This window comes from Trachurus japonicus, unplaced genomic scaffold (assembly GCF_045865225.1).
Source record: "Trachurus japonicus isolate A0001 unplaced genomic scaffold, Traja_1.0 AP031020.1".
In the NCBI taxonomy this organism is placed as follows: domain Eukaryota; kingdom Metazoa; phylum Chordata; class Actinopteri; order Carangiformes; family Carangidae; genus Trachurus; species Trachurus japonicus.
This window is the reverse complement of record NW_028221153.1, coordinates 899,567-917,500: the sequence shown is the minus strand read 5'-3', so window position 1 is coordinate 917,500 and position 17,934 is coordinate 899,567. Positions and strand designations below refer to the sequence as shown.

General features: G+C 48.6%; 1 protein-coding gene across 1 annotated transcript in view; it reads right to left on the bottom strand.

Annotated features, from left to right (window-relative positions):
- Positions 1 to 17,934, bottom strand: part of zeb2a (zinc finger E-box binding homeobox 2a) — a 69,363-nt gene that overhangs the window by 6,446 nt on the left and 44,983 nt on the right. Inside the window, exons 3-9 of the mRNA XM_085772872.1 lie at positions 16,482 to 16,528; positions 13,960 to 14,157; positions 13,520 to 13,734; positions 8,397 to 8,508; positions 6,637 to 7,316; positions 4,302 to 5,531; positions 373 to 571 (exon numbers count right to left, since the gene is read on the bottom strand). Coding sequence (XP_085628998.1) covers positions 373 to 571; positions 4,302 to 5,531; positions 6,637 to 7,316; positions 8,397 to 8,508; positions 13,520 to 13,734; positions 13,960 to 14,157; positions 16,482 to 16,528 — 2,681 coding nt within the window. The remainder of the gene's footprint in view (positions 1 to 372; positions 572 to 4,301; positions 5,532 to 6,636; positions 7,317 to 8,396; positions 8,509 to 13,519; positions 13,735 to 13,959; positions 14,158 to 16,481; positions 16,529 to 17,934) is intronic.

Below are 17,934 nucleotides of genomic sequence, written 5' to 3'. Positions count from 1 at the left end.
CATTCAAACTGAGAAACAATCCTGAAATATTAAAATCATGTCACAAATCAGCTGTAGATAACATCCAGGAGCTGAAAACATTGTAGTTTATATGGACTTTCTAGATGGAATGTGCTTTTAACATGCGTTTTCTCAATTAAAAAAGGCATTTTAAAAACGTGTTTATTTCGGATACAAAGTGTCTTAGGATAGATTTATCTGTGTGACCCTAAGGTACTTCCATGCCAAAGGGGAGCTTTGCATCATGACTTGAAGTCAAAAGTCGCTTAACCTCCCTACTGGGGGGTGAAAAGAAAAGAAGCATTGGGGTAGGTAGGGGGCAGGTGGAGGGGGGGGGGGTAAAAAGAACAAGTGTCCAAATGTGATATATACCTGTGTGCTCATATTTGTGTCTTAGGAGGGAACTGGTCTTCTGGAATGTTTTGTCGCACAAGTCACAGGCGTACATACCACTTTCAGTCTTCTTCATCTTCTTCCTGGAGAGCAGCGACTCCCCGTCCGCCAGCTCCTCCAGGCCGGACAGATAGGCCCCCCCCGGCCCCCCCCCCGGGCCCGGGTCCAGCAGCTCCGCCTGCACACACACACACACACACACACACACACAGTAAAGTCAATTGGCCATCTTTATATGTGCCCCGGCTCGGTCATTGGTATGTGCTGATTTACAAGGCTGTTCTTGAGATGACTCCATCTTATTTATCATCCCTTCTAATCTATAATAACAGGGCCGACTCTCTACAGTTTCTACAGTCTCTACAGTCTCTACTGTCTCCGCTCTCAGGACTTTTGTCATTTCAAGGTCAGAACAGAAATGGGGAAGAAAGCTTTTAGGGTGCACTCACACTAGGAAATCGTACTGTGCCCAAGCATGTTTGCCCCCTAAAGTCCGGATTCTATTGGTGGTGTGAGTGAAGTGTTCCTCCACTTCCCTGGCCCGGCGCGGTTGGGAGAGGTGGAGCTTGGGCACGGCACGCTTGGCCAGGAATGCTACAGTAATGTAGCCTCGTAAACCAGCTGCTCCCGGACATGCATTTCATTTCATTTCATTTCATTCTGAGGGAGAGTCTGGCCTCATCCCCATTCTAAACGTTTGGACTGAAACCCTCAGAAGGCCTAAGAGCCAATCAGCGTCGCCGCTGTGATTGACACAGCACGTTGGCCAATCAGGGACCGACTGGTGCAACGCCCCGTCACTACACCAACTTGCTGATTGGCTGAATGGGGTTGTCTGTCAACACTACTACTCTCACCCAGCTCCCACCCCCCAAACGCTTAGAGCCGGGATGAGGCCAGACTCTCTGAGGAATGAAATGAAATGAAATGAAATGCATTTCCGCGAGAGGCTGGTTTACGAGGCTAACAGTAATGCGCTGTGGGCTCCTTCTCCGCGTGTAAACAACAGTCACTAACGATTACGTCGCGGCGTAAACATCGCTAGTTAACGTCGCTTTGGTTAAACTTCAAGATATTACCATGACAACCGGTCAAAGCGCCGTTCTTTCTGCAGTCAGAGCTCATCCGCCCTGTTGGTATGTCAACGTGATGACGTGTGTGTCGGACGCAACCGTGCTTCAGCAGCTTGGGTTCAAGGTACAGATCAACTGGCCCTAGTGTGAGTGCACCCTTAGATTCTCTGCTCCGAGTACATGGAACAGTTTGCAGTCAGAGCTCAAACTCCAAAGTCTGGTTGGTTTCTCTGAATGTGTTCAAGTCCATGATAAACTCCATCACATCCAGGCTTCAGGAGCTCTGCAAATGTTTTACTTGAGTGCAAATGTTTGACTAATCTTGTACATTCTTTTAACTAATTTTGAAAATTCAATTGTTTTTTTGTTTTTTGTTTTGTTCGTTTATTTTGTGTCTTTAAAGCAGAAGTAAGTGATCCGGTGGTTTTGTCTAACTTCCTGTCAGCAGATGGAGTTAGCAGTCCCCGCCCTCGTCCCTACGTCACCACATTCAGGCGCATCCCTTGGCTGCACACACAGAGAGGACTGCCCCTTTATGCCGTTCTCTCTCCTCATTGGATAAAGGTTGTAGGATACAAGGAAAGTTTTCTCCTGGGCTCAGAGCAGAGCAGAGTGACTGACAGACCCGTGTTTCAGACCAAACACTCTATAGAAGTGATTGTTGTCGGAAGATACAACTATTTAAGACTTAGATTAACACAAACATTCACCTGACTTCTGATTTAATGTGACTATGTGTTGAAACTATGTGCTGTCATTCTTGGCCAGGTCTCTCTTGGATCTCAATGGGACAAACCTGGTTAAATAAAGGTTAGAATAATAATAAAAACACACACACACACACACACACACACAGAGCTTCAGGAGGCTGCTAATCCCACACCTGTCACAGACGCCTCCTGCTGCCTCCATGATCCCACGTCTGGACAGAGCTTAGAGCCGACCTGGGTAAGACCCTTTCATCCAGGAGACTCTTAGTCTGAGTCCAGACTGGTTCACATCAAACTGACCAGGTGAACAACAGTCTAGGGTTTTTCTAGAAAGTATTTAACTTTATTTTTTTAAAGAAATCTTACCACTTTTTTCAAGAATTTTTTTTAAAACTTTTTTTGGGGGGAGAATTTTTACCACTTTTTTCTAGAAATGTTTAAACGTTTTTTGCTCCTACATTTGAAATGTGGTTGAGAGAACTGGGAAATGTATTACACTTGGAGAAAATCAGTTATATTATATCTGCCAAAGAGGAAATCTTTTTTAAAGTCTGGCAACCTTTTCTCGATTTAATGTCTAAAAACTGAATTATTTCTATTCTGCTGTTGTGCCATTTATTTTATACATATTATATTTCCTGTTTGTCTCATGTAAGAAGAAACTCTGTCAAAAAAATCTGTACTGTTCTGTTTAGCACCACCATCTCTTGTTAATTTGTATCTATTTTTCTTCTAAATACACAAAAGAAATGTTTAAATGTTTTTTGAGAAATTGTACCAGTTTTTTCCAGAAATTTCTCTACAATATTTCCACTAATTCACTGGCCTCGTAAATCAGCCTCTCCCGAAAATGCATTTCATTTCATTTCATTTCACAGGGAGAGTCTGGCCTCATTACCCTTGTAAGCGTTTGGGGTGGGTGGGAGTAGTAGCGTTGACAGACAACCCCATTCAGCCAATCAGCAAGCTGGTATATCAAACTTTTGCCGAATCCAGTTGGAAGAACAGCGAAAACGTCTTTTCCTTCAAGAAACTCAACAAGTGCCGATTTCTCTCTTGATATGGCATTGCAAACTGGAACTTATGTTGAATTCCCCCCAAAACATTTGATCGTGAATTCCGTGGCTGAATAAAAATATTCCAGCTTCGGACACAACCGAGTTCTACCGTCTTCTCCGTCTGCCGGACTGCATGTGAACGCAGCGTTAACGTACCGCTACGTACCGGGTTCGAGAACTCTATCCCAAAATAATGTGTGAGTCCTGGTCAACCAGTCCTGACCTGCAGTTTCCCTGCTTCAAGTATCTTTTATCGGCCAGTCGTCTGACCGGTGTCATTGAGCTACTGCTGACACTTAACCATCGCCTGTCAAAGGAGCTGAGTCAGGATAAAGGCTGCTGACCTCTGGATGACCGGCTCTCCCTGCCCCCCGCCCCCCCTCCCCTCACCAGAGACTGCCTTCATCAACTCCTGCTAACATTTCCATATTTCGCACATTCTGTGACAAACTGTAAACTGTTCTCTTGTCTGTAACAACATCTATTGCACGTCTGTCCGTCCTGGGTGATGATCCCTCCTCTGTTGCTCACCCTGAGGTTTCTCCGATTTTTCCCTGTTAAAAGGGTTTTCCATGGAGTTTTTCCTCAGTGGATGTGAGGGTCTAAGGACAGAGGATGTTGTTACGATGCCATGTAAAGCCCTTTGAGACAAACTGTTTGTAAAAACGGGCTATACAAATAAAATTGCCTTGCCTTGCCTTGCCTGGATATATAACAATCAACATCTTGCTGCTATGAGCACTTTGCACTTTGCCTACCTCATACATGTTCCGGTATTGTCTAATTGTGTCTTTTTATGCCTCACCTTCGTATAGTAGCTTGTGGTCTGTGTAATTCTGCATATTTTATCATTTTTATGTTGTGTGTAGGGACTACAGATGGAAATTAGCTGTGAGCTAAATCTGGTGCAACCATCTTTTCATTTTTTCCTGCAAATGATTAATGTGATTGCACACTGTCCCTTATTAAACTAATAAACTAAACTAAACTAAACTAAACTGGTTCTACTCAGCACCTGGTTGGCTGCACCTCATCGTCGTCCCTGACAAGAAAAGACAGACTTTTACCTGGAAGCCGCCTGGTTTCCGCTGGTACTTCCTCCTCTGCTGCATCTCAGCGAACGCCGTGGCCTCGCCGGTGGCGTAGGTGTAGGCCATGTGGGGCAGGAAGCTCATGGGGTCGAGGCCGGCGTAGGCCCGCAGGCCCGAAGGGATGGAGGCGGCCTGGGCCGGGGACATGAAGGTCGGCGGCGGGAACGCTCCGTGAGGCGGCGGCAGCGAGGTGTAGACCGAAGCCCCGGCAACAAAAGGGTTAATCCCGAAGATGGGGCTGGCGCTCTTTTCCAGCGGGTGCAGCGAGTCCGAGCCCAGGACCTCCTTCTTGATGTGCATCAGGTCCAAGGCCGTGCAGCTCTGATCTGCTTTGTGCTCGGCCGTTATGAAGCCGTTGGGTCGTGGTCGCTTCTCTCCCGCCGCCGCCAGCAGCAGCCGTTGCCGTTGGGCCATGTGCATGTGTTTGGGCAGCGACAGGTCCAGCGGCGCGTTGTCTCCGTGGCTCGTCGTCTCCTCGGACGACGCCAGGCTGTTGGGGGTGTACGACGAGCTGCTGCTCTGAGAGGTTTTGGAGGAAGTGGAGGAGGAGAGGTTGAGCGGGGACGGGGTGTTGCTCCTCAGGTGCTCCAAGCCGTCCAGTGGTTTGTCTGTTTGCCTGCTGGCTTTTAAGAGTCTGTGGGAGTGGGAAGCGTCGCCGTTAGTGAAGCCAACAACGTGTGAATCTATCCCCGTCATCAGCGACATCGACATCGGGGAGCGACTCAGGCTGCACTTGAGCTCCAACCCCTTGCGGTCGGGCGGCGGCGGCGACCTCGACCTCTTCCTGCCCCCCCCCAGCAGCTGGTTTTTACTCTTCCACTGGGCAAACCACTCCTTCACAAACTCCTGAGGAAGGCCGACGGCCACCGAGATCTTGAGCAGCTCCTCTGAGTTGGGCTCGGTGTTCATGGAGAAGTAGGTCTTGAGCACCGACACGTGGTCCTTGAACGGGTGGACGGGGCTGGTGGCCCGGTCGCAGGGACTCGGACCGGTCTCCGGCTGCAGGACGGCTTTGATCTCCTCGTTCATCTTGCACAGGTAGCGCTCGTGCTGGTGCAGCGGGATCGGCCCGGGGAAGGCCTCCTTGCAGAACTGGCAGGAGAACTGCAGGAACTGGTTCTGGACATCGTGGTGGGACTTCTCCTCCTCCCCCCCGCCATGAAGATCCATGAAGTGGACCCCCGGTTTCTCCTTCTTGATGTCCACCTTGCAAATACAGAGGAATACCTTGTAACACTTTACTTGGATAGGTATGCATAAGATTGACATAACACTGTCATAACCATGACATAACACTGTCATAAACATCAATGAATACTTCTGACAGCTGTTGTTAAGTGTCATTTGGTAAGTTATGTCACTTTTGATGCAAAATTGACATTATTTGAGATGTCCTTGTTATGAGAACTTGACATCATTTTTAAAGTTTGGCCATTAGGTCTGCTATGACAGTTTAAATTGTCTTTATGACAAGTTGTCAGAACAAAAACATCTCAAACAATGTCAACTTCGTGTGGCAAGGTGAAGAGGGCCTGGACGGGGATTGAACCCACACCTCCCTGGTAAGAGTCATGCGCGCTTGCCAGTCACCCAAAGGGACATCCCTTTGGCCAAGTAGCCAGGGCACATGATCAATTGGAGGCATAGTGACAGGAACCTCAACTGTCACATCTGCATTAAAAGTGACATAACTTACCGAATGACAGCTGTCATAAGTATTCATTGATGTTTATGACAGCTGTTATGTCATGGTTATGACAGTGTTATGTCAAACTTATGAATACCCATTCAAGTAAAGTGTTACCATGTTTTGTTTTATTTTATATGTGCGCAAATATATATATATATATATATATATATATATATATATATAGCTTTATTTCACGGACTCCAGGTCCAACAATTGACACAAACAAAGAAACATAGACAAACAATATAAACAGACTGTGTGCTGTTTATATTGTTTGTCTATGTTTCCACACACAAACTAAAAACGGTACAGTTGTTTAGACCAGTATTTCCAAAACATGGAAGTGTATTTCGTGTCACTCTGAGTTGGGTCAGTCAGAGAGACATTATAATTCCATTTTTTGATCGATACAGTCTGCAGATAAATTTATGAATAAAATTTCTTAACAAAGCATTGAATGTGGGGACATTACTGGACACAAACAAATGACTTGCACTATCCCACCGTGGATACTTCAGCAAGATACGAAGGGCGTCATTATACGCAACCTTGATCTTATTCATCTTACCTTTACTATAATTGCACCAGATAAATAAAGTCATAAAATAAAAGTAAAGTCACCTGCTTCTTGGAGTCGTCGATCAGACTTTTGGCCTCGTTGACCTTCTCCAGCGTGTAGTCGATGATGCTCTTGGTGGGGCTGCTGCCGTGGCCCAGCAGCTGCTGCTCCTCCATCTGGGCCCCCAGCTCCTTCATGTAGGCGCGGAGCTTCCAGATCTCCTCCGGGCTGCCGTCCATCATCTTCTGCCTGCACACCGTGTTGTCCACCATCTGCAGCACCTTCTGCACGTCGTTCAGGTTGTTCCCCAGAGCGCCGGCGTAGCCCAGCAGCGGCAGCTCCAGCCCCATCTGGGAGGAGGAGCTGTGGATTCCCAGCGGACTTCCACCGCCGCCGTTCAGGTAGACGCCCGGCGGCCCCCCAAACCCGCTGTGCTGCGAGGCCATGAGCAGCCGGTACTCGTTGAAGTCCATGGGCTCAGCTTTGACGTCGAGCTGACTGAGAGGTCGGCCGTTCTCCTGCAGCTTGTGGCGCCGCTGGGCGAGGGCGAGGGCGGGGCTGCCGGGCGAGGACGACGTGGCGGAGTTGGGGGAGGAGCCAGGTTTGCTGCCGTTCCCGTTGCTGCGCGCTCGTCCGTTGATGGCGATGAGGCCGATGCACTTCTTGCTGCTGATGTGGGAGCTGTAGGATCCCGAGTGGGAGAATCGCTTCTTACAGTTGGAGCACTCGTACGGTTTCTCACCTGCAACACAACGTCAAACACCGTGATTGGTCGTTTCATACAATACGATACGATACGATAAACTTTATTGTCCTGTTCAGGGAAATTTGTCTTGGACACTGTAGCTGCGCCATAAATGCCTTAATGGCCACAATGACAAAAACAAAAAACAAAAAGAACAATACACCTCAGCCATATTAATCCAACAGCATTGCACACATCCCACAACATAGCACATCTTCAAGTCACAGTCAGTGGAATGGTTTCTACTTGGAAGTCAAACAGATGTTTAGTCACCATGTCAGCCACATCTATATAGATATACTGTATATATGTTTATATTTCAATGAATCATGTCAATCGCAACTGTATAGATATATTTTTTATATTTCAATGAATCATGTCAATCGCAACTATATAGATATACTGAATATATTTTTATAATTCAACGAATCATGGCAAGCACAACTGTATAGATATATTTTTTATATTTCAATGAATCATGTTAATCGCAGCTATATAGATTATATATATTTTTTTACAATTCAAAGAATCATGTCCAACCCTGTAACTATGTACATGTACCTTTTCCTGTTATCTACTGGTCCTCTGTCTTTATGGACTTTTTATGTTAATTGTTGTATTGTTTTTGGGGACTACGGATGTAATTTAGCACCAGTGCTAAATCCGGTGTATTTACAGCACTCACTGTCCATTAATATGCATTGCCCCGACTAAATAAACAAATAAAGTAAAGTAAAGTTGCAATCAAACACTGTAAATCTAAATGTGTTGGTTGGAAGAACTGCTCTGAAGCTCCGTTTTATTCTGAAATCTCTGGGGTTGTGTTGTATTTTGAGATGTTTGGGGTTGTGTTGTGTTGTTGGTGTGGGCGTGGCTGGACACCACTGTACTGTATAACATGTTGTGTTTATTTTTGTGTGACTCTGGGAAGTCGGAGTGAGTGAGTCAATCAGTGAGTCAGAGAATTGTAGAGTGAGTCGACACTGCTGTAGCTGCAGAGGAAAATGTGTTAACTGAGTGTGAACTGTAGTTTCCAATCTGCTCCATGTGGCAGGGTGGGGGGTTGGGGGGGCTCACCGCTGTGAATGCGAAGATGCTCCTTCAGGTGATGTTTGTATTTAAAGGCTTTTCCACACTCGCTGCACTTGAACTTCCTGTTTCCAGCGTCGTCGCTGAGCGGCGGCGGCGGCTGCAGAGAGAAGCAGAGTGGGACAGAGTGGGAGTGAGAGATTAGTGAGTTGTTTAAGACGTTTAGTGAAGCAGATCTGATGGAGACAGACTCTCCAGCTCGTTGTGAGAACCAGTGGGCGGACTTTGTTCAGAGGTAACTAACTAACGACTGTCACTGTCGTGTAGGTGCAGTCCCAAACATTTGAAATGCAAATGAGCAGATAAACAAACACAAACGATGCCGAGAGTGTGGGAGCTCAGAGCCGGAGAAATCCTTCAGCTTCCCTCTGTTGGAGAGAGGAAGACTCCGGTCTGAGAGGAGGAAACCAAGACGATGAAGAGGCACTGATGTGAATTCACTGATCAATCATCAGTAGATCAGTCAGTACGTTTACATGACACTTGAAAAAATTGAATTATTGCCTTAATCCGACTAGAACTGGACAACTGAAGTGCATGTAAACACCTTAGTCCGACTGAAATCGGAGTTGGAGAACTCTGATTAAGACACCCAGATAATGCAATTGGAATTAGATTTTCTCTGTCATGTATTCACCTTAGTCGGAGTAGAACTGCACAACGCATGTGCGCATGCTCCACAACAGGAACCCGGCAAAGTAAAGAAAAATACCCAACATCAGCGCCGATTCAATGCATTTCACACAGCGCCACCAGCAAGAGTGTTTTATTAGAGAGAAAAAGGGAAAAACACCTATTCTCAGCGCGCATCCGGCCCAGACTGACGCGTCTGGTCGGGAACTGCAGTTGAGAATTTATTATTAAGCTACTAAGTTGTTTATATTCAGTTTTTTACGAGGTGACAGAAAAGTCAACAGGACAGGACGGGGGGGGGGGGGTATTAACCCACTGAAACAACGGGTGGGGCTGCATGAGGGGGCGATGGACCCGTCAGTTATTAGGTTTTCTCAGTTGCAGGTAAACTGAGACAAGGACAGAAGTCCGACTTGACGCCAAAATCGAATTTTGAGCCGAGCTGGATGAAGCTCTGCATGTAAACGTAGTGAGTGACTCATCGGTTCTGATCGATTCATCTCTTCACATGACGACGTCTCAGCACAAATACACACATGTTGTTGTTGTTGTTGATGAAACAGTGAGTCAGTGTTTAACAGTTTAACTGGACGTAAACAAAAACAAACAAACACTGAGAGGATTTATACTGTGACACAGCAGGAAAAGACCATCTGCTGGTGGGGGGGGGGGGGGGGGGGGATCAGTGTAATTAGATTAAATGGAACGATTCACTGCTCAGTGTGAGAGGCGTTCACTGTCACACGCTGCCCCCCCCCCCCCCCCAGACAACACATCTTGGTAGACAGATCATCATCACATTGATCAATCAATCAATGTGGAGGCGTGGCCTATGGGGGCGTGGCCTATGTGGGGGCATGGCCTATGGGGGCATGGCCTATGTGGGGGCATGGCCTGTGGGGGCATGACCTATGTGGGGGCATGGCCTATGGGGGGGCATGGCCTATGTGGGGGCATGGCCTATGGGGGCATGACCTATGGAGGCATGGCCTATGGAGGCATGGCCTATGGAGGCATGGCCTATGTGGGAGCGTGTCCTATGGGAGGGCATGGCCTATGTGGAGGCATGGCCTATGGGGGCATGGCCTATGTGGGGGCATGGCCTATGGGGGCATGGCCTATGGAGGCATGGCCTATGGGGGCATGGCCTATGTGGGGGCATGGCCTATGGGGGCATGGCCTATGGGGGCATGGCCTATGTGGGTATGGCCTATGTGGAGGCATGGCCTATGTGGGAGCGTGTCCTATGGGGGCATGGCCTATATGGGGGCATGGCCTATGGGGGCATGGCCTATGGAGGCATGGCCTATGGGGGCATGGCCTATGTGGGGGCATGGCCTATGGAGGCATGGCCTATGGGGGCATGGCCTATGGAGGCATGGCCTATGGGGGCATGGCCTATGTGGGGGCATGGCCTATGGGGGCATGGCCTGTGGGGGCATGGCCTATCGGGGCATGGCCTATGGAGGCATGGCCTATGGGGGCATGGCCTATGTGGGGGCATGGCCTATGGGGGCATGGCCTATGGGGGCATGGCCTATGTGGGTATGGCCTATGTGGAGGCATGGCCTATGTGGAGGCATGGCCTATGGGGGCATGGCCTATATGGGGGCATGGCCTATGGGGGCATGGCCTATGTGGGAGCGTGTCCTATGGGAGGGCATGGCCTATGTGGAGGCATGGCCTATGGGGGCATGGCCTATGTGGGGGCATGGCCTATGGGGGCATGGCCTATGGGGATATGGCCTATGAAGGCATGGCCTATGGAGGTATGGCCTATGTGGAGGCATGGCCTATGTGGAGGCATGGCCTATGAAGGCATGGCCTATGGAGGTATGGCCTATGGAGGTATGGCCTATGGAGGTATGGCCTATGGAGGTATGGCCTATGTGGGGGTATGGCCTATGGGGGCATGGCCTATGGAGGTATGGCCTATGGAGGTATGGCCTATGTGGGGGTATGGCCTATGGGGGCATGGCCTATGGAGGTATGGCCTATGGGGGCATGGTCTATGTGGAGGCATGGCCTATGGGGGCATGGTCTAAGTGGGCATGTCCTATGGGGGCGTGTCCTATGTGGGGGCATGGCCTATGTGAGGGCATGGCCTATGTGAGGGCATGGCCTATGTGGGGGTATGGCCTATGTGGGGGCATGGCCTATGGGGGGGCATGGCCTATGTGGGGGCATGGCCTATGTGGGGGCATGGCCTATGTGAGGGCATGGCCTATGTGGGGGCATGGCCTATGGGGGCATGGCCTATGGAGGTATGGCCTATGGAGGTATGGCCTATGGGGGCATGGCCTATAGGGGCATGGCCTATGGAGGTATGGCCTATGGAGGCATGGTCTAAGTGGGCATGTCCTATGGGGGCGTGTCCTATGTGGGGGCATGGCCTATGTGGGGGCATGGCCTATGTGGGGGCATGGCCTATGGGGGCATGGCCTATGTGGGGGTATGGCCTATGGGGGCATGGCCTATGGGGGCATGGCCTATGTGAGGGCATGGCCTATGGGGGCATGGCCTATAGGGGCATGGCCTATGGAGGTATGGCCTATGGAGGCATGGCCTATGGGGGCATGGCCTATGGAGGCATGGCCTATGGGGGCATGTCCTATGGGGGCATGTCCTATGTGAGGGTATGGCCTATGTGGGGGTATGGCCTATGTGGGGGCATGGCCTATGTGAGGGCATGGCCTATGGGGGCATGGCCTATAGGGGCATGGCCTATGGAGGTATGGCCTATGGAGGCATGGCCTATGGGGGTATGGCCTATGGAGGCATGGCCTAAGTGGGCATGTCCTATGGGGGCATGTCCTATGTGAGGGTATGGCCTATGTGGGGGTATGGCCTATGGAGGCATGGCCTATGGGGGTATGGCCTATGTGGGGCATGGCCTATGTGGGGGTATGGCCTATGGGGGCATGGCCTATGGGGGCATGGCCTATGGGGGCATGGCCTATGGAGGCATGGCCTATGGGGGCATGGCCTAAGTGGGCATGTCCTATGGGGGCATGTCCTATGTGAGGGTATGGCCTATGTGGTGGTATGGCCTATGGAGGCATGGCCTATGGAGGTATGGCCTATGGAGGTATGGCCTATGGGGGCATGGCCTATGGGGGCATGGCCTATGGGGGCGTGGCCTATGTGGGGGTATGGCCTATGGGGGCATGGCCTATGTGGGGGTATGGCCTATGGGGGCATGGCCTATGGAGGCATGGCCTATGGGGGCATGGCCTATGGGGGCATGGCCTATGTGGGGGTATGGCCTATGGGGGCGTGGCCTATGGGGGCATGGCCTATGTGGGGGTATGGCCTATGGGGGCATGGCCTATGGGGGCGTGGCCTATGTGGGGGTATGGCCTATGGGGGCATGGCCTATGTGGGGGTATGGCCTATGGGGGCATGGCCTATGGAGGCATGGCCTATGGGGGCATGGCCTATGGGGGCATGGCCTATGGGGGCATGGCCTATGGGGGCATGGCCTATGGGGGCATGGCCTATGGAGGCATGGCCTATGGGGGCATGGCCTATGGGGGCATGGCCTATGGAGGCATGGCCTATGGAGGCATGGCCTATGGGGGCATGGCCTATGGGGGCATGGCCTATGGAGGCATGGCCTATGGGGGCATGGCCTATGGGGGCATGGCCTATGGGGGCATGGCCTATGGGGGCATGGCCTATGGAGGCATGGCCTATGGAGGCATGGCCTATGGAGGCATGGCCTATGGAGGTATGGCCTATGGAGGCATGGCCTATGGAGGCATGGCCTATGGAGGCATGGCCTATGTGGGGGTATGGCCTATGGGGGCATGGCCTATGTGGGGGTATGGCCTATGGGGGCATGGCCTATGGGGGCGTGGCCTATGGAGGCATGGCCTATGGAGGCATGGCCTATGGAGGCATGGCCTATGGAGGCATGGCCTATGTGGGGGTATGGCCTATGGGGGCATGGCCTATGGGGGCATGGCCTATGGGGGCATGGCCTATGGAGGCATGGCCTATGGAGGCATGGCCTATGGAGGCATGGCCTATGGAGGCATGGCCTATGGAGGCATGGCCTATGGGGGCATGGCCTATGGGGGCATGGCCTATGGAGGCATGGCCTATGGGGGCATGGCCTATGGGGGCATGGCCTATGGGGGCATGGCCTATGGGGGCATGGCCTATGGAGGCATGGCCTATGGAGGCATGGCCTATGGGGGCATGGCCTATGTGGGGGTATGGCCTATGGGGGCATGGCCTATGGAGGCATGGCCTATGGAGGCATGGCCTATGTGGGGGTATGGCCTATGGGGGCATGGCCTATGTGGGGGTATGGCCTATGGGGGCATGGCCTATGGGGGCGTGGCCTATGTGGGGGCATGGCCTATGGAGGCGTGGCCTATGGGGGCGTGGCCTATGGGGCCGTGGCCTATGTGGGGGCGTGTCCTGTGGGGGCATGGCCTATGGAGGCGTGGCCTATGGGGGCGTGGCCTCACCTGGTCTCTGGCGGGCCGGTGTGAGGTCATGTGGCGCTCCAGCTGGGAGCGGTGGCTGAAGGAGTCGGAGCAGAGCGGGCAGCTCACGCTCTCCTCGCTCTTCTCGTGGCGATACTTGATGTGCTCCTTCAGCGACGTCAGCCGCTTGTAGCCGCGCTCGCAGTACGGACACGTGAGCAGCTGGGCGAAGTCGTCGGGGGCGCCGGGGGCCAGGTCTGCAGGTCACAGGTCACAGGTCACAGGTCAGAGGTCAAGTGAGACGAGGGTCAGTGAAAACAAAGGTAGCCTATATGTATTCTATGTTGTTATTTTTTAAACGCTTGTATGTATGTTTGTATTTATTTTAAGTATTTCTTTTTTATCTATCTGACATGGGCTGTGCAATGACCACATGAATTTCCTCTTTGAGGATAATAAACTTGAACTTGAGCCTCTCTCACCGTGCTCACTCTCGTCCTGGCCGGCGCCCTCGGGCGTGCCGAGCCTCGTCACCTCCTCCGGGGCTTCTGGGTAAATGATGGCGGTGTCGCTGCGCTGCAGGAACGCTGCGATGGCGTGGTGACCGCCGCTCTCCTCCAGTTTACGCTTCAGGAAGAACTCCTCCAGGCCTGAGACGCCGCCACCGTCCAGGCGCCGCGCTGACGGAGACAGAGGGGAGGGGGTTAGCATTTAGCATCTAGCATTTAGCATCTAGCATTTAGCATCTTCCATTTAGCATCTAGCATTTAGCATCTAGCATTCAGCATATACTAGATCAGAGCAACATTTTAATGCAAATCAGAATGACTGATGCATCCTGGGTAATTTAGGGGCAGCGCCCGGCATCCCTCCATTGAAAAGTTCAGCCTAACTGGCTTGACAAACTAAGTAACAAAAAGTTGTCTATTAACAGGCTATTTACAGACAACACTGAGCCAAAACCTCCTGGTGATTCCACCAAATACGTGTAGATGTCTGGGTCAGACATTTCTGGCCACTGTGTGGAGTCATCGATCACTGTGGGAGGCTAAAGGAGCATACCGTAGATTCATTCAGACATTTCTGGCCACTGTGTGGAGTCATTGATCACTGTGGGAGGCTAAAGGAGCATACCGTAGATTCATTCAGACATTTCTGGCCACTGTGTGGAGTCATTGATCACTGTGGGAGGCTAAAGGAGCATACCGCTAGATTCATTCATTGTAGTTTTTCAAGATAGCGTGAACGGTGGGTTTCAAAGAGGGTGTCAAAATAATGATGAGACATAGTGCTACAAAAGAAACACAAAAAAAACATTCAAATTGATTGTTAGTTAGTCTACGCTCCATCAAAACACAAAAAGCCACTGAGTGCAATTTAAAAATGCCGGGTGCTGCCCCTAAATTACCCAGGATGCATCAGTCATTCTCATTTGCATAAAAATGCCGCTCTGGTCTATAGCATTTAGCATCTAGCATCTAGCATTTAGCATCTAGCATTCAACCTGCGACTGAACCAACGCAGTGCGACGCATCGATCACGTGTCACATGATCGTTACACAGCTCATTGTGATTCATCCGTCTGTACATCATCTAACTGAGGTGTCTCCTCCTCGCCACCAGGGGGCGCTACGGTCGATACCGACCACTTCCTGTTGACTTTTCTGTCACCGGGTAAAAAAAATGGAAAATAAATAATTGAAATAAAATTAATGAATAAATAAGTTAGAGTTCAGTTTCCGACCAGACGCGCTGCTGCTCCGGGCGGAAACACAAACTGGGTCGGCCACGGGCTTCATTTATTTATTTATTTATTTAAATAAAACCCATCTTGTCGCTGGTTGCACTGAGATAAAAACTCCATCGGCCCAGAGGACACATTTTTATTTTCTTTGGTCGGTTTTAACTCCACTTTGTGTCGTCTCTTCTGTTGTGGAGCATGAACACATGAACCCAATAAGTTATTGTGTTCATGTGTTAATGTGTTATTGACAATAGGTTATAATAGGTGGTTATAGGTTATATTGTGTTTTTAATCCTTTTGAACACTTGTCTAATGTTGTTCAATAAAGTTTTCAATCAATCAATCAACATATGAACATATGAACACATGAACACATGAACACATGAACACATTAACCCTCTATTGTCCAGCTAAAAAGCTAGAAAAGAGACTAAAAGGAGATGTATTTCTGTTGTGGGAGTTAAACTATGGAATGATGCTAACCTGGATTTACGAATGTGCAGTTCATTTTCGGTTTACAAAAAAAGGGTATGCAGGGCAATTTTTGAAGGCTACAAATGTTAATGTTTATTTGTTTTTGTTGTTTTGTTTTTGTTTTCTCTGATATTTAAAAATGTATTTACCACTATATATTTAAATACTGTTAATCTTATTGGTTCTGGTCCTTTTCTGTTTTAGTTTTGCTTTTATGCGTGTGTGTTTGTTTGTTTGTTTGTTTGTTTTTCATATTGTAACAATGTTGGGTAGCTTTATTTTTTTGTTTTGTTTTTGTTTGTTTGTTTTTTTTCTCTGCTATTTAAAAATGTATTTACTACAATATACTGTATTTAAATACTGGTAACCTTATTGGTTCCGTTTTTTTGTTGTTTGTTTGTTTGTTTCTTCCTCTGGTTTAGTTTAGTTTGTTCATTAGCTGGTTTGTTTGTTAGTTGTTGTTTTATGTTTGTGTTTTATGTTTTATATGGTAAAAATGCTGGGTAGCTTAATTTGGTATGTGGGACAGGCATTAATATAAGCATTATGCTTCTGCCTTTTCAGTCACTATTTTGTCGATAATGTTTTGTGTTGATAATGTTATTGTGTGATGCGACTGAATAAAGAATTTCAATCAATCAATCAATCAGTTGAACTCTGATATCAGACTAACTTCGACTCGTTTACAGGATTCAGGCCAGAACTAGTTTTCAACTGTCACGTAAACGTATTGATTATCGGGTATTGATTATCAGGTATTGATTATCGGGTATTGATTGATCTCACCTGTGGTGTCTTCAGGACCCAGAGGCTCCAACGACTCGTCCTTCCTGCTGCCGTCTGTTCAACACAGACACACAGACACGTTTATTACACGTTCATTACATGTTTATTACCCCGTCATCATAATGAGTGAAGCTACAACTGAGCTCCTTTGTGTTTGATCCTCATGTGACTCCACAACACAGTCACAAGTATCATAAGCTTCATTCAGCCTCAAAGGAGGAGGGGGGGGAGGGGGAGGGGGAGGGGGAGGGGAGCTCTGCCTCCTCCAACATCCCATAACCCAGAGGGACGAATACATTACTATGAAACGCTCTGATGTGTGTGTGTGTGTGTGTGTGTGTGTGTGTGTGTGTGTGTGTGTGTGTGTGTTGCGCCTGGTGAGATGAATGTGAATCTATAAACACACAGATCAATTCACTGTATCGTCATTAAAGGACAATTTCGGGCAAATTCACCTCAGGCTGTATGTTCCTAACATTTTAGGTCTAACAGAAGGAATCTGAAGGTTTTCAGTTTAATGTCTCCTGTTTTGCGGTAGTTATGGTCTGTCCCCGCGTCGCCACGGCAGCGATGAATGGGAGCGGATTGAACACTGCAAAAACTCAAAATCTTACCAAGAATATTTGTCTTATTTCTTGTCAAAATGTCTCATTTCTAGTCAAAACTAATCTCTTTCCACTTAAAATAAGACTCATCACCTAAAAATTAACTTGTTTTTAGATCATTTTCACTTGTTTCAAACTAATTTTCACTTGAAATAAGTAGAAAAATCTGCAAGTGAAAGCAAGTTTTTTGTGCTTGTAATAAGAAAAAAAAGAATTGCTCCACTATCCGATGATTTCAAGTGAAAATCTGCTTGAAAGAAGTAAAAAGTGTCTAAAAACAAGCTGCTTTTAATGTGATGAGTCTTATTTTAAGTAGAATGAGATTTGTTTTGACTAGAAATAAGACAAATATTCTTGGTAAGATTTTGAGTTTTTGCAGTAAAGTTCTGCTGCTTAGGCTGTTTCCATCCCTCAAAGCCACAGACAGCGTCAGGTGGAGACTCAAACATGCAGCCAGAAGTTTATTTACTTCAAGCAAGTCCAGAGTTGATATTCCTGTGTTTCTGACACAAACGGGAGCTTCCCACTGCACCTGAACACACCGAGCGTCAACTTGGGTCTCGACTCCGCCAGACTTTGAATCAGATCTAGTTTTACAAACATGTCGGCTTGTTGAAGTAAATAAATACAGACACAACTACCACAAAACTGAAAATCTTCAGATTCCTTCTTTTAGACCTAAAATGTTAGGAACATACAGCCTGAGTTGAATTTGCACGGAATTGTCCTTTAACAGTATTGTATATGCTCTGTCTTCTCATCTCATGGTGACCTGATTTCTGATTGGTTGAACTGACACTAATCATTATATACTGTCATTTCAGTCTCAGTGTCGACCATTGTGGCCT